The sequence below is a fragment of the Camelus bactrianus genome, chromosome 1, assembly GCF_048773025.1.
Source record: "Camelus bactrianus isolate YW-2024 breed Bactrian camel chromosome 1, ASM4877302v1, whole genome shotgun sequence".
NCBI lineage: Eukaryota > Metazoa > Chordata > Mammalia > Artiodactyla > Camelidae > Camelus > Camelus bactrianus.
In genome coordinates this window covers 82,255,863-82,277,075 of record NC_133539.1, presented here as the reverse complement: position 1 = coordinate 82,277,075, position 21,213 = coordinate 82,255,863, and the positions used below count along the sequence as shown (strand labels likewise).

The 21,213-nt window shown below is 36.9% G+C and overlaps 1 protein-coding gene across 12 annotated transcripts in view; it reads right to left on the bottom strand.

Moving 5' to 3' along the window:
* PHC3 (polyhomeotic homolog 3) overlaps positions 1-20,712 on the bottom strand; it is a 72,906-nt gene extending 52,194 nt beyond the window's left edge. For 10 of the 12 annotated variants that reach the window (XR_012508461.1, XR_012508501.1, XM_045514574.1 and 7 more), the window contains exons 1-4: positions 20,594-20,712; positions 17,941-18,106; positions 14,546-14,701; positions 13,357-13,434 (exon numbers count right to left, since the gene is read on the bottom strand). Coding sequence is in view for 10 of the 12 variants with exons in the window: in XM_045514574.1 (XP_045370530.1) it covers positions 13,357-13,434; positions 14,546-14,701; positions 17,941-18,106; positions 20,594-20,607 (414 nt within the window). In the remaining 2 variants the exon portion in view is untranslated. Of the gene's footprint in view, positions 1-13,356; positions 13,435-14,545; positions 14,702-17,940; positions 18,107-19,925; positions 20,520-20,593 lie in introns of those variants that run through there. The other 2 variants (XM_074367989.1, XM_045514576.1) reach the window with 2 other exon arrangements.
* Positions 20,713-21,213: the final 501 nt, after the last annotated feature.

Below are 21,213 nucleotides of genomic sequence, written 5' to 3'. Positions count from 1 at the left end.
CAAATTCAACATGCTCAAACACCAAACTTATTATTCCTTCTTAAACCAGCCTTTCCTCAAATATCCAGTGGCATCCTCTAAAAATCCCCAAGACAGATTATCTGGGAGTCATTCTAATTCTTCCCTCTCCTACAACACACACACACACACACACACAAAATCAGTTACACATCTTATTGTTTCTACACCTTTATCCTCCTCAATTTCATTTTGATTTTGAATCACTTGGTTTGAGACTCTGGGCCCACAGCACTTCCAGCTAGATTACTTTAGCAACTGCAAATTGATCTCCCTGCTTGGAATCCTGTCTCCTCCTACCTGCCAGATAATTTTCCCCTGATTTTAATTGATATTAACTACTTCAAAATCTCCTAGATAACAATCTCCCCTGACTACTTCTCTAGCATCATCTCCTTTCACTCCTTCATACGTACCCTTCACATTATCCATATGAAGCTATACGCAGTGTTATAATGTCTCAGGCCTCTATGGCCCTGGTAATGATGCTCTGGATTGGACTGAGCATCCACTACCCCTATACCCACCCCTATCCCCACTTGAGTGAACAACTCCTTCTCAAAAAATCATCTGCTAAACTTTTTCAGGCATCCCTACACCCTATAGTAGAACTGACTATTTCTTCTCCCTTTTGCCTGATTATCTTCTGTAACTGCCATATACTTTTGGCATATACTTCCATCTCATTGTTCTAAACAATAATTTCTTTAAGGGTGTAGACCATGTGTTATTTATCATCATACATCTAATATCCGTCAGAGTGCCTTCATTCAATAAGTTTATTAAGTTAATGAATGCCGTGTAATTTTAAGGCATACTTCATAGTTTAAATATATAAGCCTATCACACACAGTGACACTATGTGTATAAGAGAGAGAGAAAAAACAATTCTGGTATAGGCCCTAACAAAGCAGAGTAAAAATGCAGAGATAGCATGGTGATGTTAGCTCAACTCTTGACATGCTATATAATAAATTATTAATAAGCTCCCCCCCTATAAAAACTGATTCTTTTCCTATACCACTCCACAAGTGGATGTTCTGGATAAAGCCTTGCTCCAAAGATTAAATCACTGAGCAGGGTAAAATTGGACCAGCTTTTCTGACTCATAGTTTGGCGTTCACAGTGCTTTCCTATACCCTGATAGCTCATTAATTTGGGTCACTCTACCGTAATAATGTCTGTTTTAATAATCACTTTTTTCAGTGATTCTTTAAAAAAAAAGGAAGAAAGAAAGTACTGTAGTATGGAAAGACCACACACTCTAAACAAAAACGTAAAAGCCTTTTTTTTATTATTATTTAATTGAAGTATAGTCAGTTTACAATGTTGTGTTAACTTCTGGTGTGCAGCATAATGTTAAAAGTCTTTTTAAAAAATGATTGGCTGATAGCTAAAATGCCTAAGAGTACTCTATAAGGAAGTAGAACATAAAGTACAAACAATGTTTTTCTTATTCTTAAAACAGAAAAAAAGGAAGTAAGAAAACTAAATAGTAACTTCCTAACCACCTGCATTTCACTTGGTCTAAGTTGTGAGATCAAAGAACAAATACTATGTTTATTTTTAAGTTCCATAGGGCAAGTATCATTTCAGGCAGTGTCTACTAATGAATGTCCAACCCATGAGGGCAAGCAGATCAGCAGCAATTTCTGCAAGAAGTCCCGTCCTTTCCACAAATGATACAGTTCTCCTCTATTTTCTGTTTCACCCTGCTGACCTGAACCAGATGACCTTAACTGTTTCCATTATCTTCTCTGTCAATCCCATCTCAACATTCTTAATTCTCTTTCATTTTAAAACCTTGGCCAATCCTGTCACCTCACATCTCAAGCCCCACATTCCATAAAGGAACTCACTCCTTGAGCCCTATTACTGGAAGCTCTCTCCCTATTGACAATAAAAGTCACAGAGAAAACCACAATCTGCCAAGAAATGTCACTTAACTCTCAACCACTCATCAGTGCCCCAAAAAAGGAAGTTATACAGGGTCTCTGGCCCAGAGTACTCCCTAGAACTAAAGCCCATTTGAGACCCACTGCTGCCATTTGAATGATCAGAATCAATCAGGTGTATCTACAGAGAGACATGGTACACAGATATTAAAAGGCTGATGTATCTCTATATTCAGTGGCATGAAAATATCTTTATAACCCACTGCTGAGTGGAAAAAACTATACAATAACATGTGGAATATAATGCACTTATGTAATTACATATTAATATCTACATGTACTGTGTATATATATATATATATATATATATATATATATATATATATATACACCATATACCATACATGTGAAAAATATGTTGAGAAAAATGACTGCATTGTAATATACACAGAATAATACATATTCATAAAACTGCATCTTATTAGATTTGGTATAGATATATTTCCATATACAGACACACCTGGAAGAATAGTCACCAAAACATTAAAGGTGAATAATGCCTACCAGGGGTAAAATTTGGCAATAATTTATATTTTCTTTTTCAAAGTTTTTGTCTTTTCTCTGTAGACTTTAGAATCAGAGAGAATATGCTATTTTCCTTTTTTTCTTTAATGTTTACTTTAGTATACTGTTTTGTTATTATCAGTTTAAAGCAGCATATAAATTTTCTTGCTTCATTCAGTGGGAATTTATGTATGAGTAATTCAAATACCCAGGAGTGTAAAATATTACATGGAAATTTCAAGCAATAATATCTACCCATGAAGGACTTCCTTTTTAAGAGACTGCACATTTTTAATATGAAATGAAGTATGACTGGGACATTGCGCTGTACACCAGAAACTGACACATTGTAACTGTACTTCAATTTAAAAAAAAAACTACTTCAAACAAAAAAAAGAAAATGTCTATCCTATTTATTATAGAAAACCATTATTTCTACTTTCTGCAATACAAGCTGTAAAAACAACAGCAAAACAAGCAAAAAACCCCCTCACAATCTCCAACTGCTTTCAGATTTTGACATCCTAGAAAGAACAGAGGCAAGGCTAAAATAATCAAAATATTGGAAGTACCTGTCCAGCAGCAGAGATGGTTATACAAGATAAAGTGCAACCATACTGTGTGCAACCATGCAGTAGCTTAAGTGAGTGAGACAGAAAGCTCTGAAGACACACTCTATTAAATGTAAAAACAAAATGCAGAATACCTGACTGTGTTTACAGTGTGGGGAAAAAAATGTGTGTTAAACACATACACAGAAATTTCTTTATACTATGTATGTCCATAATGCATTGTAAAGATCTGGAGGGATATCTAGCACATTGAGGAGACAGAAGGACTGAAGGGGACTTTCACTTTTTCTGTACTACTGGCATATTTTGTAAGAATTCAGGAAAGCTCCTGATGACCACACAAACATTCAGTTTACAGTTTTATCTTAGACTGCTATTAAGTTTTGGAATACGCTTCAAACAATCATTTGAAATTATATTTTTAAAAATCCTTGAAAACAGTGAGTTTTAAAACTTAAAAGTACCTCCTAAAATCAATAACAGAGGATGAGGACATTGGTTATAAGCATGTAATTTTCTCTCAGATAAATTCATAATGAATTCATTTGATATGTCGTTGATCTAATTTAGATACTTTTAGAGAAAACTGATCATTTATAAAGTTCTTGATCTAAAAACAACCTCAATGACCCAATAAGTGTACTCTTAGGAAATTTTGTTTAAAGAAACTTACTAAATATGTAATAAAGATATATAACAGAATCATCAATGCAGGTTTACTTATAACAGCAAAACAATATGAGAAATTAAACTGCCAGCAAGAGGAAAACAGATTTAAAAAAATGAAGAATATTATATAGCCATTACAATTCATGTTTATAAAACAACAAATACTGAAAATTATAGTCTGAGCACACCCATTTGTTTCTCTCTCCTACTAAAATCCACAGAAAAGCAGTTAATATGATAATAAAAAAGACTGAGAGAAACTAACACATAAATTTAAAATGTAGCACACTCCATAAGATAGGTGACCTGTGCTCTTTTAAAAAAAAAAAGTCAAGGAGATCTTTTTATATTAAAGGAAAATAGGACTTGTGAGGCATATACTAGATATTACTATCCTGATAATAAATTTCTTAGATGTGACATGGTACTGTGGTTATGTAGGACAATCTCCTTCTTGGGCAATACACGCTAAAGCCCTTGGGACTGAAGTGTCATGATATCTTCAACTTATTTTCAAATGGTCAGGAAAACAGTGTATAAATAGAAACTTAATAACTGGTATAGATAGCTACATGAAGGGTACACAAGGGTCATTGCCTAGTCTTAGCATTTTTCCGTGGGTTTAATGTTTTTTTCAAAAACAAAAAAAACAGGGGATAAAAGAACAGTATCAAAAGAAAAAAAATAAACAAACAAAAGAAAACACATATAGCAGAGAAAGAGAGGAAGGTACCATCTGCATTTCTTTAAGATCTAAAGATGGGATCATACTGATGCAGAAAGAGACAGGAAGCTGCAGTCCAGAATACAGAAAAAAATAGACCAGAATGGGTTTAGGCCCAGAATTTAGAGACATAAAAGCAGAAGAAAGAAGTGGGGCCAAAAACTGAAGAACTGATTATCTGCAGGTCTGTCTAGAAAACAAGATTCACCAGCCATAACCCCACCCCTCCTGCACCTAGAACAACAGGCATAGAGACCTAGGAGAAAAAGGACACTTCGCTAAAAAAGTCAAAGAACTGCTGAGGAAAAGCTGGAACTGTAGAATGGGGACTCGTACCTTGAAGTAAAATCCTCATTATTCTGAAAACTACTCGCTCCCCAGCCTAACAGCCAGCTTCCAACCTGCATACCTTCAATTCTAAACCTGCCAAAGATATATCCTTCCCACTGTCACCCCACTGCTATACCCACATGCAAACACAGAAACTCTAATCAGCCTTTCCACTAAGGAGAGAGGTCTAACTAGGAGCACATCTATCTTCAGAGCAGTGAAAGAAATCCATGTTGATTAATTTACATAATCATGCACCTTAAATATAAGCAGAAAACCAAGCATTCTGAGAGAAAACTTTTCTAAGAGAAAAATCAGTAGCATGAAAGAAAAAAATGAAGATAGTTTCTAAGAAATATAAATTATTCAGGAAACAGAAAAAAGGTGTTTTAAAAGCTGATAAGTATCACAACGGAGATCTAAAATATTTCATCCATAACAGAAAAACAGAATACTATGGAAAAAGAATAAGGAAATGTGCTTAAAAATTGGAAATACAAAAGCTGAACTGCAGTTTTCTTTTAAATGTAAAAGGAAAAGGTTTTAAAAAAAAAAAAAAGACAAGGAAATATGTCACAATAGTATAACAAGATAAAGACAGAAAATGAGTAAAAAGCTAAAAATATTCTGATCTGGAAAGACCAACTTCCAACTAAAGGAGCTTCAGAAAGAGAACAGAGAAAATAAAAGGAAATTAATTTTTGTTAAAACTTTTTTAGTTTCATACACATGAACACTAAGTTTCACACTAAGAGGGTCCAACAAGTGTTCTGCACAATGACATCTAGACACAATGTCATGAAGTCCAGAAAAACTAAAGAAAACACGAAAATGTAAATGACTGAAGAGAAAAAGAAACAACTTCCCCAGAGGAATGATAATGAGACTTAAAATCAGCCTCTTTGGCAGTACCAGAATTTTGAAAACAATGGTCCTTGCTTTCAAGTTTCCTAAGAAAAATTATTTTCAATATAGAATTTATGTACAAATAATTATTTAAAAGGTCTATGAGGAGGGAATTGGGGGGCCTACAAATATTCCAAATTTATCTTCCATGTACCCTTTTCAAGCAAGTTATTAGAAGATACTCCAGTAAAACAAAACCCTTATCACAATGTCCTGTGTTTACATGTCTGTTTTCTGCATCCACTGTACTCTAAGACCTTTGTTCACTTTGGCTCCTGAGCACTTAATACCATGCCCGGCACCAAGCAAGAAAATACTGGCGCAGATTATCCTCAGAAGTGTGGGAGACTAATACAGAATCCCATTCAGCAGTGAATCCCTGAAACTAAGCTCTGCTGTTTCAGAATTACGAGCTCAGGATGAGTCCTCGTCTCTGCAAACCCTACATATTTTTTATAGCTCAGCTTAAGTCCCATATAGGAAGCCTTTCCCAACTACTCAAAGATCTCTTTTCTGTTAACTCTCAGGGCATTCATCACTTCATTATACACTGTTTGTTGTTTACTATTTGATATGTCTAGGCATAGTTCTTCAAATGCCTATTACTGTCTCTAAGGGAAGGGACTTTGACTCATGTGTACCCCCAGGGCAACTAGCATAATGTTGCCAATAGATACACCTGGTAATTGGCTGCCTGCTCATAACTAGCAACAAAAGAATCTCATCACAGAGGTCAGGACTTAGACTCTCTTCTATAATGCAATTTCAGGCAATCAGAATATCCTAAAATGATTCTCTGAATTGAAGATAATCCACTTGAAGTAATCAAGAATTAAAACTAATTCTATGCATTACATACTCTAGTTGATGATTATAATTCCTATAACTTCATCATTCAACAAATATTTATTACACACCTACTATGTGATAGGCACTATTTTCCATAATGCATATAAACTATTTAAGACACCCTGACAGAATCTTATATTAACATCTAAACAATGGTTCCCAAACTTTAAAAAAAAAAAAATAGAACCCTTTCTCCGCACGCAGTCTTATTAAGAATTCCCAGATTCAAACATCACACAACTATTCTGTCTGAAGTTTAGGGTAAGGCTCAGCACCCCATCCATCTCGGTCTGCTTGGGCTGCCAAAACAAAGTACCACAAACTGAGTAGCTGAAAAAACAGAATTTCTCACAGTTCTAGAGGCTAGGAAGTCCAAGATCAAGGTACTGTGCAATTCAGTTTCTGGCCAGAGCTCTCTGCTGGCTTGCAGATGGCCACCTTCTCACTGCGTCCTCACAACAGAGAGGGGGAGATCTCCAGAGGCTCTTCCTCTACTACGGACACCAGGTCTACTGGATCAGGGCTCCATACTTATGACCTCATTTAACCTTAATCACCTCCTTAAAGGCCCAATTTCTAATTCAGTCACATGGGGTTTAGAGCTTCAACATACGAATTTGAGAGAGATGCAATTCAGTGCATAGCACCATCTATTGAACCTTCTCCTTGAGCTAGACCCAGGGATAGCTGGATGAAAAGACTGAAAACCATCCAACTAGATAACTTAATTTTACATAAAAGAAAACTGAGGTATAACGAGGTTAAATGATTTACCCTAAGTCATGCCAGCAGTCAGTTACAGAATTAAGCCTAGAACCCAGGTCCCTCATGTCTTCCATTCTACCAAACTTTCTCACATAATATTCCACAACTGGTAGCAAAGTCATGTACACTTGTGACTTGAATTTTCAACGAGATGTGTAAGACATCACTGATCACCAGACCTCCCAAATGAACTCCTAACTCATATATCCAGTCTCTACTCAACATCTACAGGTGGGTGTCTAATATACATCATGTCTATAACTGAACTCCTGATTTTCTTTTCCAACACCTGCTTTGACAGATCCTTCCAGATGCTCAGGCCAAAATATTACAGTCATCCCTGACTCTTCACCTTCCTCACATCCTTTATTCAATCCATCAGCATAAACTGTTAGCTCTATTTTCAAAACATCCGAATTTCTATAATAAAATATTAGAGAAAAAATATTCAGAATCTGGCTAACCATTTTTCATGACATCTACAGTCAGCATCATGGTCCAAGCCTCCAATATCTCTCTTGGATTATTATAGGAACCACTTAACTGGTCTCCTTGGTTCTGTCTTTGCCCTCTAGAACTTTCTCTCAACATTGTAGCTAAGTTAAAGCCTATGTGAGGTGATGTAATGTCCCCTAATAAAATCGCTTTCCAATAGCTTCCCAATGCATGCTGAGCAAAAACCCAAGGGTTTAATAATCTCCTCATGACTGGATTACAATTACCTATGCCATCTCTAAACATACTCCCACTCTCATTCCACTCCAGCCACACTGCCCTTCCTTCTGTCCCCGGAGCATGTTTGCCTCCCTCACCCTTCTTCAAATGCCATCTTTATTAGCAATGCTTTCCCCATCACTTTAATTTAAAGTGCAAATTCCTTCATCTCATTCCACTTCCTTGCTTTATTTTTCTCTCTAGAACTTACCATCATCTGACATATTACACTATCTATCTCTAGCTCCGTAAGGACAGAGAATTTGTTGTGTTGCTGTATTCCCAGCATCCAGAAGGGTGTCTGACACATATTAAATGTTCAGTAAATACCTACTGAATAAATGAGTGAATGTGTGAATGAATAAAGTCATAAAACTAACTGAGCTTCAAAAACGCACCTTACCTGGTACCAGAGCTAGAAAGCTATCAAAAATAAGGTTTTTCCCTTTTGACAGAACAGTGCAGTAAATTAAAGTCAAAACATCTGGGATTAATGTAGATTCTAGGGCCAAAAAACAAAGAAAGGGAAAGGGAATGAGATACAAACAGCCCTTGAGTCATTTAGAGACTTATGATTGCAATTTCCAGCCACATAATCCTTTCCAGATGAAAATGCCCAGAGACTTAGAAGAGAAGATAGAAAATGACGGCACTTCACCTACACTGGAACAAACAAAATTAACCATAGGAATATCTATTTACATTTATGTGTAGAAATGTACAGTTATTAAATAGGAAAGCATCACATAAAACTTCATTAGCGCAAAAAAGGACTATTGAAAAGAAATGCCACTTTTATTCTACACTTTTGCATTATCTGTCTCTTAGACAAGAGTATATTCATATTTTATTTACACAATACAAAAACTAACACAATGAAGCTCTTCACTCTACTTCCTCAGAGATAACCACTGATTAACAGTTGGTTGTATATTACAGATTTTCTTCCTATATAATCAGACAGACATATAGATAGAACCATTTTTTTAAGTTAAATAATAGGAATTCTGTTTCCAGGAAGGTGGAATAGACATACTTTTTCCCTATTCCTGTCCCTAAGTACAACTAAAAATCCTGGATGTTACACATAAAATAAACGTAAGATCCCAAAAGGTGGTTAAAAGCAGACTCGGTAGGGACCTCAAGACCCAGTGAACAATGTGGTTATAAGCTCCCTGGGTTTTCTTTTTAAGTCTCACATAACCCAAACATGAAGCTGAGAAGTCAGTAACTTAGAAACATCAATGGGTAGAAACAAACAAACAAACAAAAAACTCCAGTGGTCTGCTCTTTCTAGCCAAGGACCAGAAAAGGGACAGCCTAACAACACAGAAAACTTTCAGATAGTAATTGCTCTACTCCAGCCAAACACCACAGAAAACACTGTGGCCTCACCCACCTCCACACTTGCAAAGACCTAGACTTCCACCCTCACCAAGCCATAATGAGGCACCCCAATCCCACAAATCCTTCCAACCAATTAGTGTCAAAGAAGGCCACGTAGAGAGCCAGGACTTTCATCCCAGTCAGGCAGTAACAGACCAGCACCAACAACCCACCCCGTTCCTGTAGTATCAGTGGAGACCACGTGGGGTGCAGTAACACTGCACTCCTATCCCTCCCAGCCACAGAAACATTAGTGGGGAGCCATAACGCACTCCAACTTGGCAATTAGAAGGAGCACTCCCTTGGGTACCAATGGAAAACAAATGTGGAACCTGGACTTCTACCCCCATATGGCAGTAAGGAGGTGGCACACACTCCTTTTCAGAAGCCAGTCAAAACAGAATGGTTAAATAAGACCCACAGTCATATAACATAATACTGAAAATGTCCAGGTTTCAATCAAAAAAATCACTCATTTGTACCAAGAACCAAAAGACCTCAAGCTGAATGAAAAAGACAATAAATAGATGCCAACACCAAGATGAAAGAAATATTATAATTATCCGACAAAAGATCTTAAAGCAGTCATCATAAAAATGTTTTGAACAAGCAATTATGAGCCCACTCAAAACAAATGAAAAAATAAACTCTCAGCAAAAGACAAAGAACCAAATGGGAATTTCAGAACCGAAAAATAGAATAACCTAAATAAATAAGTTAAATGAGATGAGACTATACTTTCTTGCTTTTTTTCACTTAATATCTAATGAAAATCTAAGTCTCTTTATGTACATATACAGCATTTAGCAGCTATAGTATCCCACTGTATGAATTAACTATAATTTACTTAACTAAACCTCAATTAATGAACATTTAGTCTATAATTTTCCACTATTATAAACCATGCATATTTACATATTTGTCATTTTTGCATAATTATCTATCATAATTGTTATTTTTAGTAAAAGACATCACAAAAAATTAGACTGCTATGTGAAAGTACATGCACAGTTTAAATTTTCACACACATTGCCAAATAACCCTCCAGAAAAGTTGTACTAATTATATTCCCACCAATAGTGTACAAGTATACCTACTTTCTCACATCCCTGCCAATGAGTATTGTCTCAGTGTTTTTCCTTGTTTCCTAATTTGACAAGTGAAAATAGTACAGCATTGTCGCTTTTACATACATTTCTTTATTACTAACAGGGTAAAGGCTTTCTTTTGAAAATTACCAACGCAGGTCTTTTGTGAATTCTCATTGTTTATCTTACTAACATAAAAGAGCCCTTAATATTTTACAAATATAAGCTGGATGACATACATGGTGCAAATGTATTTTCAACTATTTTGTTGTTTTATATTTTTGCTGATGCTCTTTTTTGCGTAAAAGTTTTAAATTGGTCTAGGTTTCATTTTAGCAAATCAAATTTAAGTCTTCGTCCCATTCAGTTGAAGGACAAAGCCGTCAACCTAAAGGCTCAGTCTCAACTAGTTTTAGAACCAATCAACTATAAAATCACCTCTCATTACTGGTAAGAGTCTAGAATTAGCCTTTCTGTTCTAATGAGGGGAAAGAAGAGGATGCTGGCACCCACTAATTACCTACACATTCAGTTAACAATGGTCCTCTCCACATATATTGTTTCTCCAGGTGGTATGACTGGACTTTTGACTTCACTTTTTAAAATGTAATACTCCATTTTCCCACTGGGATCCCACTCCTACTCTAAACCCCAACTTATTTGGATGGTGGCTTGACAACCTACCTTGTAGCCCTTTTTCCTACTGGAGGTTGGACCCCTCCCCAGGGCTTTCACTGTTATTGGAAACCTACCTCACAAGAACCAAAACTCTGAAAACTACTTTACTGCCACTTGACCGCTCATTGTTATCACTACCTAGAGATTTCTGCTACCATACTCTGTCCGTCTTTTGGAGAATGACCTAAATTTACTAAGCTACCTTGGGTATCATAATGTGGACTGCTAGTCAACTCACTTGAGCCACTGCTCAGTCAGAACAGAAAACAAAACAAATGCAATGTGTTATTCTTTTGTTTTTTTCCTAAGTACTTGCTCTCCCTATTTACTTCTTCTCCTCCATCAGCCAGTAGTAAGTTCTGGCATCCTTCATCGTACAAGTCTACCTAATTTATGACAACTAGCACTAACGATGTCACAAAAAAATAATCACAATCACTGGAAATGTGATTGTGAAAATCACATACATAAAATCATAATGAAAGAAAAACAACTTAAAAGGATACCTTTTAACAATGTAGAGAAAAAAATTCAGAACACATATCTTTCTATATATATCCTAATGTTATTTCATAAAGAATTAATCTATAATTTCTTTAACCAGTCCACAAAGTGTTTACCAATCCTTTCCTTAACTACCGAATGTATTAATTAAAGACATATCTGACATCAATAACCATAACTATAGCATTAATGCTTAGGGATTGATTACATTACTTAAATTTTTCTTTTTCTTCAGTCTAACATTTTCAAGTCATAAGTAATTTATCTTTTAACTAATTTTATTCATGTTCCAGAGTATTTCCATGCTAAAACAGAATTTTTTAATTAAAAATGTCAGACCAATAGCCCCAAAATAACTATATGCTCACTGTACATATACTTACTCAGCAAAGACCATACCCTTAGCTAAAGAAACACAGCACAAGTTCATCTTCAATTCTTTGGTAATCTATAAACTATATTCTATCAGAGTCAATTTTACAAAGTATCAAAGTATTACCATCCTGAATCAGGAAAAAACAGAGGCAATTCCTGACCCCTCAGGAAACATCTAGCAGTGCCTAGAGGCATTTCTGATTGTCATGCTGGGGGAAGGAGGGCACAGCCCACCCAAGCTAGGGATGCTGCTTAATGACTTATCATGCACAGGATACCCCTCAACAAGAAAGAATTATCTGGCCCATAATGTCTATAGTGATGAGGCTCAGAAATCTGGGACAACTGATGAAATCTGAATGTGCACTGCATTGTATCAATGTTAAATTTCTTGAATTTGATCATTTCTTAAAAATTAAAGTATGACTGATTTATAATGTTGTGTTAGTTTCAGGTGTACAGCAAAGTGATTTACACACCCACTTATGTGTATATATTCTTTTTCAGATTCGTTTCCGTTATAGTTATAACAAGATACTGAATATAGTTACCTGCGCTATACAGTAGGTCCTTGTTTATCTATTTTATATATAGTAGTTGTATATGTTAATCCCAAACTCTTAATTTACCCCTCCCTCCCAGAATTTGGTCATTTTCATGTGGCTTCATAGAAGAAAATATATTTCAATAAAAATATATATTAAAAAAAGAAATTATATCAAAATTAAAAGTTAACAAGTATTACCATACCTGTAAATTTCTTTTAACTGGGAAACTCTGCACAATTTCCCAGTTTATATGTGCAATAGAGCAAATCACCTTTCTTTCACTCCTTTCTCAAAATAAATTACACTATTTTGAATGGATACTTCCAGATTGGACTCACATAACTCAAGCATAAGCTTAAAAGTAAAATTTCTAAAATGTGGATTGCACAGAAAAAAACTAGAAACATTTAGATGTCTACCAAGGACATGACATTCTTCAGTATACCACAGTAAATTCATGGCTTAATACCTCTGCATTGTGTATTTCAGGCTTTCAATACACATTGAGAACTGCAATTATTTACATAAGACCTGAACACAATCAGTGGAGAAGTATGTGTAAGAAATAATACAAAAACATTTTTAAGACTCAGATTTTCAGAAGTTTGACATTAGTTCTGAGTTTTTGAACCTTATTCCTATCTCTAGGCACTTGTTAATTAAATAGCATTCAACAAATACACAATAATAGCTTTATAAATATTAACAGTTCACTTTTGGAAAGCAATAATTAAAAATTTTAAATCCAGGAAAAAAACTTAGGGCACTTACAGATGTCTGGGACATACTTGACTGTTGTGTGACACTTCCTGTGGGGGATGTAGGTGGTCTTCCACTGGACAAACTTGCCTAAAATAATAAGATCTTTACAATGTGTCTATAAAAGGCTGAAGTTTAAAACTTTCTGGTACCAGAATACCACAAAACCACAATAAAAGTCAAAACATCTATGAAGCAATTCATTTTACAGTCAACATGGATTAAGCTTTGGCCAAATTGACTAAGAAAAAAAGAAAAAAACTGAATGGTGACAAGAGAAGATCCAAAGGCTAATCTTATTTTAATAGCTGCACACATTGTCAGTTTCACTCTATAGGTCTCTATCTTCTTTGAAGTGAAATCACCACTTCAATGTTATGAAAAAGAAACTGGAGCTATATCAAGTGCCAGTGGGTTTCAGTTTCCTAATTCGTATCATGAACATGACGTTACATGAAATTACACTACTGAGAAGAAGCAACAGGTGGGGATGTGTTTATAACAGAAATAAACCTTTTTCAGGTTCAGTCAACTGAGATTCTCCTCTGATGAGGAGATTAAGTTTAAATCTCACACAGTTTTACTTAAATAAACAATACAACAACACTGAAAATCTTTTAAAACATAAGCATTTAATGATAAAATCATCCTGTTAGTAGGAGTCATATGATTGGATTTTAGAAAAGTGCACATGTATGTTTTTATACAGAAAATTTCTGGAGGGATACAAATAAAACTCTTAGTGGTCACATCTGAAGAGTGGAAAACAGCAGTGGGTGTGGAAAAGGACACCTATATTTTACTTATAAACAGTTTTATACTGTTTGATTTTTTTAATGAGTGTAAAATACTGATGTATTAAAAAAAGGTTTTTTGCTAAAATGTAAATGTGATTCATACAACCCTAACTATTCACTGTTGTACTTTGAATTTTATACACAAAACCATGACACTAGTATAGCATTTCTGAAATGGAGATAAAAAGCAGAGGGCCAAAAGCTAGCAACAGAATAACAAATAAAACATATCCATTTTTTTTTAAACTAACTTCTATTTGGCAGCCTATTAGATGTCCTTAAGAAACAATAATTACAGGACACCTGAGAACTCTGAAATACTACCCAATGTATTTAATTTCAGTAATTATCCTCAGGTAATGCCAACTTTGGCTTCATAAGTTCTTAATTCACTTCAGCCTCACCTGAACAGCAGCAAGGCTCTGAAGCTGGGAGCTGCTTAAGTGCTGCTGCTGGAGAGCTGCTGTGTGCAGCATTAAGTGCTGCTGCTGGGCGGCGTACATTTGCTGAAGGTACTGAGCAGCTGAGCTGGGAGGGCGATGCAATGCCTGCTGAATTACCTGTGATAAGTCAATTGAACCAGTGTCAAACCATAACCTTAACCATAAAATAAAGTATCAAAAAAGCGGCAGTTTAAAATTTCACTAATTTAAGATTCAATGTCATCAAACTTACAAATATAGTGCTCTCCTAGTTATTACTAGGATTCACAAATGTATACAAATAAAAGAAACCCAGTAGAGGCAATTCACAAAAGGAAAAAGGGCCAAGTAAGCACTGGAAAAGATCTTCAATCTCGTTAGTAGTCAAAAGTACAAATTAAAACAAGACACTATTTTCTAACTTTTTGACCGACAAAGATTTAAAATACTACTACTACTACTGTAAGTAAGAGTATAAATTGGTATAACCGTTTTGGGTAAAAGTTGGTAGAATTCTTGGCTTGAGTAGAGAGGATATGTATACCCTGCAGCCATCACTAACAGTAATGTAGATCAGTGCATCCAGTACAGGAGCCACTAGTCTGAGCACTTACAAGGTGGCTAATGCAACTAGGGAATTAAGTTTTTAATTCTACTGAATTTTAATTATAATTTAAATATAAAATAGCCACCTGCAGGTAGTAGCTACTGTATTGAACAGAGCAAATAAATCTATATTTATTAACAAAAAAATTCCCAAATATATTATTAGTTGAAAAATGCAGGTTACTAAATAGTGTATGGAGAAAGATACCATTTATATTGAAATATTTCACAGAATATTCAGCAAACCACTAAAAGACTACTGACAGGTAGCTAGATTAGAACTGACTTTTACCTTCTCATTTGTACTTTAAATGTCTGAAAAAACTTAGTTTTGTGATATTAATAACCACATAAAATTATAAAGCTATTTTTTTAGAAAATTACTAATCACTTTTCAAAATGTTTTTAAATTTTTAAATGTCATATTCCTTGTTTCAGTTGTTTGAACACAGAATAAAACTATTCTTACTAAAAAAAGTTTCTGAAAAAGGACTAATTATTATGACTATTTATTACCAGAATATAAAAGCTGAGTCCAAACTTCATTAATTGATAAATTAGAGAAGTATTCCAATAAAAGAGGAAAATCCTTTATCTCCCAATGGTAAGTCAGACTACACCAGTCCTCTGCAACCACGTCCCAAAATCACATCATGCCCACGGTGACTCTGAAAGAGCACCCTAATCTCAGTATCAAACCAGAGTTTTCAAAGAGCTAAGGGAGTAACAGAGCCATAATCCTACAGTTTGAGGGTCTGAGTCAGGGCATCTTTCACACAAAGCCATGAATCTCTTCATCCGAATTCCAAGAAAGCGTATTTCCTTGTGTTGTTTACCTTCACGTGTTCACATGTCAGTTCCCCAACAATGGACTGCTACACCAGCTACAAGCTCCTGTCACAAAATCCATGTAGGCTTTTGACCCCTAGTTGCAGGGGACTGAAGACCAGCATTAAGTAATTTAGAATTACAAGATGATGTCTTTTTGGTCAGGGAAATCTATGTATGTTCCTCTAATTCCAAAACAAAATTCTAAAATCAAAGTGAAATTAAAAATGAATAATCTACTTGACAGAGTGTAGTAATTTTTTTCTAGTCAGCACAGTCTTTCATTACCACTCAATGCTATACTCACGGGAGAGAGATTCTTTAAATACAAGTTAAAGACATAGAACATAGTTCTTTTTTTGTCCCTCTAAAGGAACAAGGAGGGTGAAGAGGATTCATAGGACTGAAAAATAAAGCTGAAAGGTATGAAAGAACTATTTACGTAGTTCAATAAATAGTGATTTGATTACATCTTAAGGGAAGCAATTCTATGATCTCATGAGAACTAAAGTTAGTGCTATCTGTGATATGTATCTATATCTACACATTTCCAGTAACATTTCACTTTTTATTAACATGTCCAGCTTAGGTAAAAGCTAGACAACAACACAGCATTTAAAGTATCACATTATCTGTATGCTCAAAGATCCAAATACTCTTCCCTATATCCCCTGCCTCAGAAAAAAGGTGAAAAACATTAAAAACACACTCTGCCTTCCAGTTTGAATTTTGCTCCAACAATTCCGATTCCACTCCACAGTAACTTCAGAATCCTAAACCACATTACAGCTAAATAGCCATTAAACTGGGATCTTCCACTCTAGGAAAATGGTGTGGGGAGAGGACTACATCATAAACAGGGAAGTTTTTTTCAAGATGGAGTAAAATTATGTGGATCTGATAAGAAACCAAGTATAATGGAAAAAATAAGAACTCACAAAGTGGTTAAGGGCACAACTCTAAAGCCAAAGAACCAACTAGCTACGTGAGTTTAGGAACGTTATTTAGCCAATTTAAAACATCAGTTTTCCCATCTATACAATGGAGATAGTAAAAGGATCTACTTCATAAGGGTGCAGTTAGGATTAAAAGAGATAATCCATGTAAAGCATTTATCAAATGCTCGGCATACAGCAACTGTTCAACACATATTCACTATTATTATTTACTGAGTACACATGACGTACCCCATACAATTCTAGATGCTTCCTTCAATCCTCATAACTAATCAAGCAGGTGGTCTCCATTTTATAGTTTCCTGAGGCTCAAGGACATATGCCCCTCACCCAGGGCTACACAGCTACCAATGATAAAGAAAATGGAATTCAAAGAGCACACCAGATCCCAATGCCCAGGCCCTTTTTATGCAATACCATATTGTCTCAACCTCCACTGTTATAAAGGTAACTGAGTAAACTTTATTTTCTCAACTAAATGAAGAGCCTAAGATTTTTCCTAGTTAAATATTTCCTTCGCCCTGTGCCCCGTAGAGCTCTTGAATGGATTCTCACGCTAAGCGTTCTTAGGCCAGTTGGGTTTAAAATGAACGTAACACATCTACAGAGCTGAATAGATCTCCCTAAGTCTATACTTTGGGTTCAAATGTAAAATAATCCAGAAAAACCTAGAGCTGTTCTTCATGTTGGGGCTCTTGGTTGAGTATCAGTATCTCCACGTTGTAGTCGCACCTAGAGGAGACCTTCCAATTATAATTTTCCTGACACATAACCTTATAAGCTACATGCTGACAAATGTAAGCCCTCCCAATAGAGTGATTATTAAATCACTCTGTTGGTTGTTTCAAACATTAACAATTCTAACTGTACTCATTTAGAGGGTATCATGTAAGTCACTTGAGGATATGAAACAATAGACTCATCTGGCTTAAGCAGAAAATAAAGACATCCTAAATCTCAGCCTACCCATCGCGATAACTGAAATACCTGTACAGCATGTCGGTCTGAGCCACTATAGACAGAGATCTGTGGTTGCTGCATTCGAGAGGAGGAAGTGGTGATGGTGGTGGTGGTGGTGCTACTGGTAGTTGTCGACACCGAAGATGTTCCAGGATTTGGTTCACTATCCATAGCTGTACTGTGGTCCTTAAACCTAGCAGATAACACAAAGGGTTTGTACTGGCAAAAGCATTATCATATGGTGTTTAAAGAATATTTAATTATTCCAAGAAATAATCAGCAACAATCTAAATTTCTAAGGCCCTCGTAAAATATAGATAGCACACAGTCACCATAAGCACTTGGAAGGGAAAAATATTTCACAAACACATAGCATATTTAATAGTTCATATCTACTAAATTTGAATTCAAATGACTCAGGATATGTAACTCAAATAAAGCCTAACCTAAAGTTTACGTTTTTACTCTTGAAGGAAACCAAAACAGATGATGACAAAACACTAAACTACCTAGGAAAATAAAACTTAAACAACATCAGAGTATTAAAATATTTCTTTATATTCTTTTGACCATACTAATTACAAATTAGAGTCATTCTTATCTACACATTAAAATAGGATGCCTATGGACTTATGTTGGCTTAGTTTAACTTGGTTAATTAGCTTATTTTTTGGATACCATATATAGTTTATTTTAAAAACAAGTTCTCTTAAAAAATAAGTTAAATAATTTTTTATTAACTCACACTGCTTTCTCCCTAATTATTCTAAAACACTGTCCTCACCACATTTAATAACTGAGTTACATCCATGAGCAGATTACTCTAAGAAACTAAAAGAAACAGCTGAAAACAATTTCTCTACTTCCTTACAGAAATCTCTTTTTTACAAAGAACTGCTCCAAATTTTGAAAACAGCGTGATTATGTCACTTCCCTCAGCTATGGACAGTAAAGTGCATTTTTGTACCATTCTGATTCTTTTCCCACCAATATTACAATCTCATTTCACTGTTATGGTACAAAACTCCACTAAATACAGAATCCCTATTTGAATAAATTCAAGCAACATTCTATTTTAAGGCAGTTATCAGGGCCTTAATATTGTTAGAAACTAGAACTACACTAGTTTTTGTAGAGTCAGAAATGCACCACAATGGTGAAAAGCACACTTGAGAATATATTGGTTTTATCTGACAGTCTTATTTGTCTTTTCTTCTGAGAAACAAAATCTGAACCACCTCACAAGAGCAGCACTGACAAGAGTGTAACAAGAACACTTTCTACTTCAGGAAAAGACAAAGGAATTTGGCACTAATTGTGTATGCACGCACTATTCCCATATGGTGTCCTTTTATGTACAAATCTTCTTTGTTCTTTATATCACGTATGTAAATAGAACTTATGTGCTCTTTGAGCAATCAAATGTTAAAAAGTCTTGATTTAATAGGAAAAGTGAAAGGAAAAAAGCACGAAGGGAGAAGCTGACTCTTTACTTACTTTTTTGATTAGTAAATGACTCATTTATATGGTTCTCTGGTTTGGGTTTTTTCCCCCTAGTTTTTCAACCTACCTTCCAGTTATCAAATCACAGCATCATACGGTAATTACTCAACATCAAATAGATACAGTGGTAGATAAAGTAAACTTTTTACCAAATGGACTCCCTGTCATAAACACTTCTGAGGCATGTACCAGTGATATGCAAAAAGCCAGCTTAAATTCTGGTCCTTTTCATCGCTATCTTGTTCAACCACGTCCTCAAACCCTCCGGTAAGCAGTTCTGTAACTAACCAAAAATGGTCAAAGAGAATCCAAATTCTAGGCACAAGTCTAAACATCGGCGCGTAGAACTAGCCAAACCGTAGCACTGAAATTGGACTCCTGGCACAAAACAACAATTTTGGTAACTCCACCGTCTATGCATAGTACTGCCTGCAAAATCCAAGCGGCAGTTCTGCTGCACAAGCGGCCTACCCAGGAAACACTAAGTTGGAGTCGCTAACTAAGCATACCATCACACCGCCACACAAGAATGTGGCCCTTTAGGGCGGCACCAACGCTGCAGCCAGAGACCCGAGGGAAAGAGGATTTTCCTTCCAGGGTGTTTTCTCAGCCTCGCCATAACCGCAACAGCCCCCGTCGCTCTAAGGCCCGCGCTGGGGCACCTCCTCCACGCCTCCCGGGGGAGGGCGGTGAGCAGCCCCACGTCTCGGGGTCTCCCACTGAGGAGTGGAGCGGCGCCGGGGCGGGAAGGAGGAGAGCGCGAAGGAGGCCTGGCAGTGCCCGCCCTGCCCTACCCAGCCTCCGCGGGCCCCCGGCGCGGGCAGCCGTGACAAGGCTGCCGCGGGGCCCACTTGCAGGGATGACAGCGGCTGACGAGCCCCACCCCGGCTCATCTTCCAGCAGACCCCAGGGGTCGGGGTCTGAGAAGTGACCCCGCGCTCAGGGCCCCTGGGACCAGACGGCGGAAGGAGCGCTCCCGCCTGGAGGTAACTGGACCCTTGCAGTTCGCCTCCGTTCCTCCACAAGGGCCAAGCAGGCTCCTCCACGAGAAGGAAGCTCTCGCGTCCCCCCTTCCCCGCACTGCCCGCCAAAGAGCCCTCAGCTTTCTCCTGAGGGGACGTGTCGCTGCCCCTACTCGCTCCCCGGTTACGACATCAGTCACCAGCAAGTCACTCACTCCGCTTCCGCCATCTTCTCTCCTCCATCACTAACACGGGCTGCGCATGCGCCCCCCGGCGGCAGCGGCCGCGGCAGCTGCGGCGGCGGACGAAGGGGCGGGGTCCGCTCAGCCCGGGGCCCGAGGTCACGTGGGGTCCTCGGCTTCCAATCCCCCGTCCTATCTCAAGCCTTGCTCCCTCTGGGAGTTGGCCAGGTTTCCCCAGTTGAGATCCTAGTGTCTCACCTGCAGGCCCTTGCTTTCTCTTGCCTAGGGTCTTACTCGTTTGGGGGAGGGGGTCTGTAACCAAGACGTGAAAAGTTCTGATTAGACTGTTAAATTAAAATTTTTAAGAGTATTTAAAATACACCAAAAGCCTATGTAAACTGCAGAAAGTGAGATGGAAGAAAATACCACGAAGATTGGATCCTGAGGTCTCAGAATAAACGAAATGCCATGATAGCTGGAGGGCTTGTTACCTGGGACACATTGCAGTTTGGGGGTCTGAGCCAGGAGTCCCTCTCTTAAGCTCAAAGATAGTGTTCCAAATGCCCATGAGGTGTGTGGTTAATCATCCTGATTACCCTATGAATATCATTCTTTACTTTAACTGGAGTTTACTGAGCACTTAGTAGGGATTG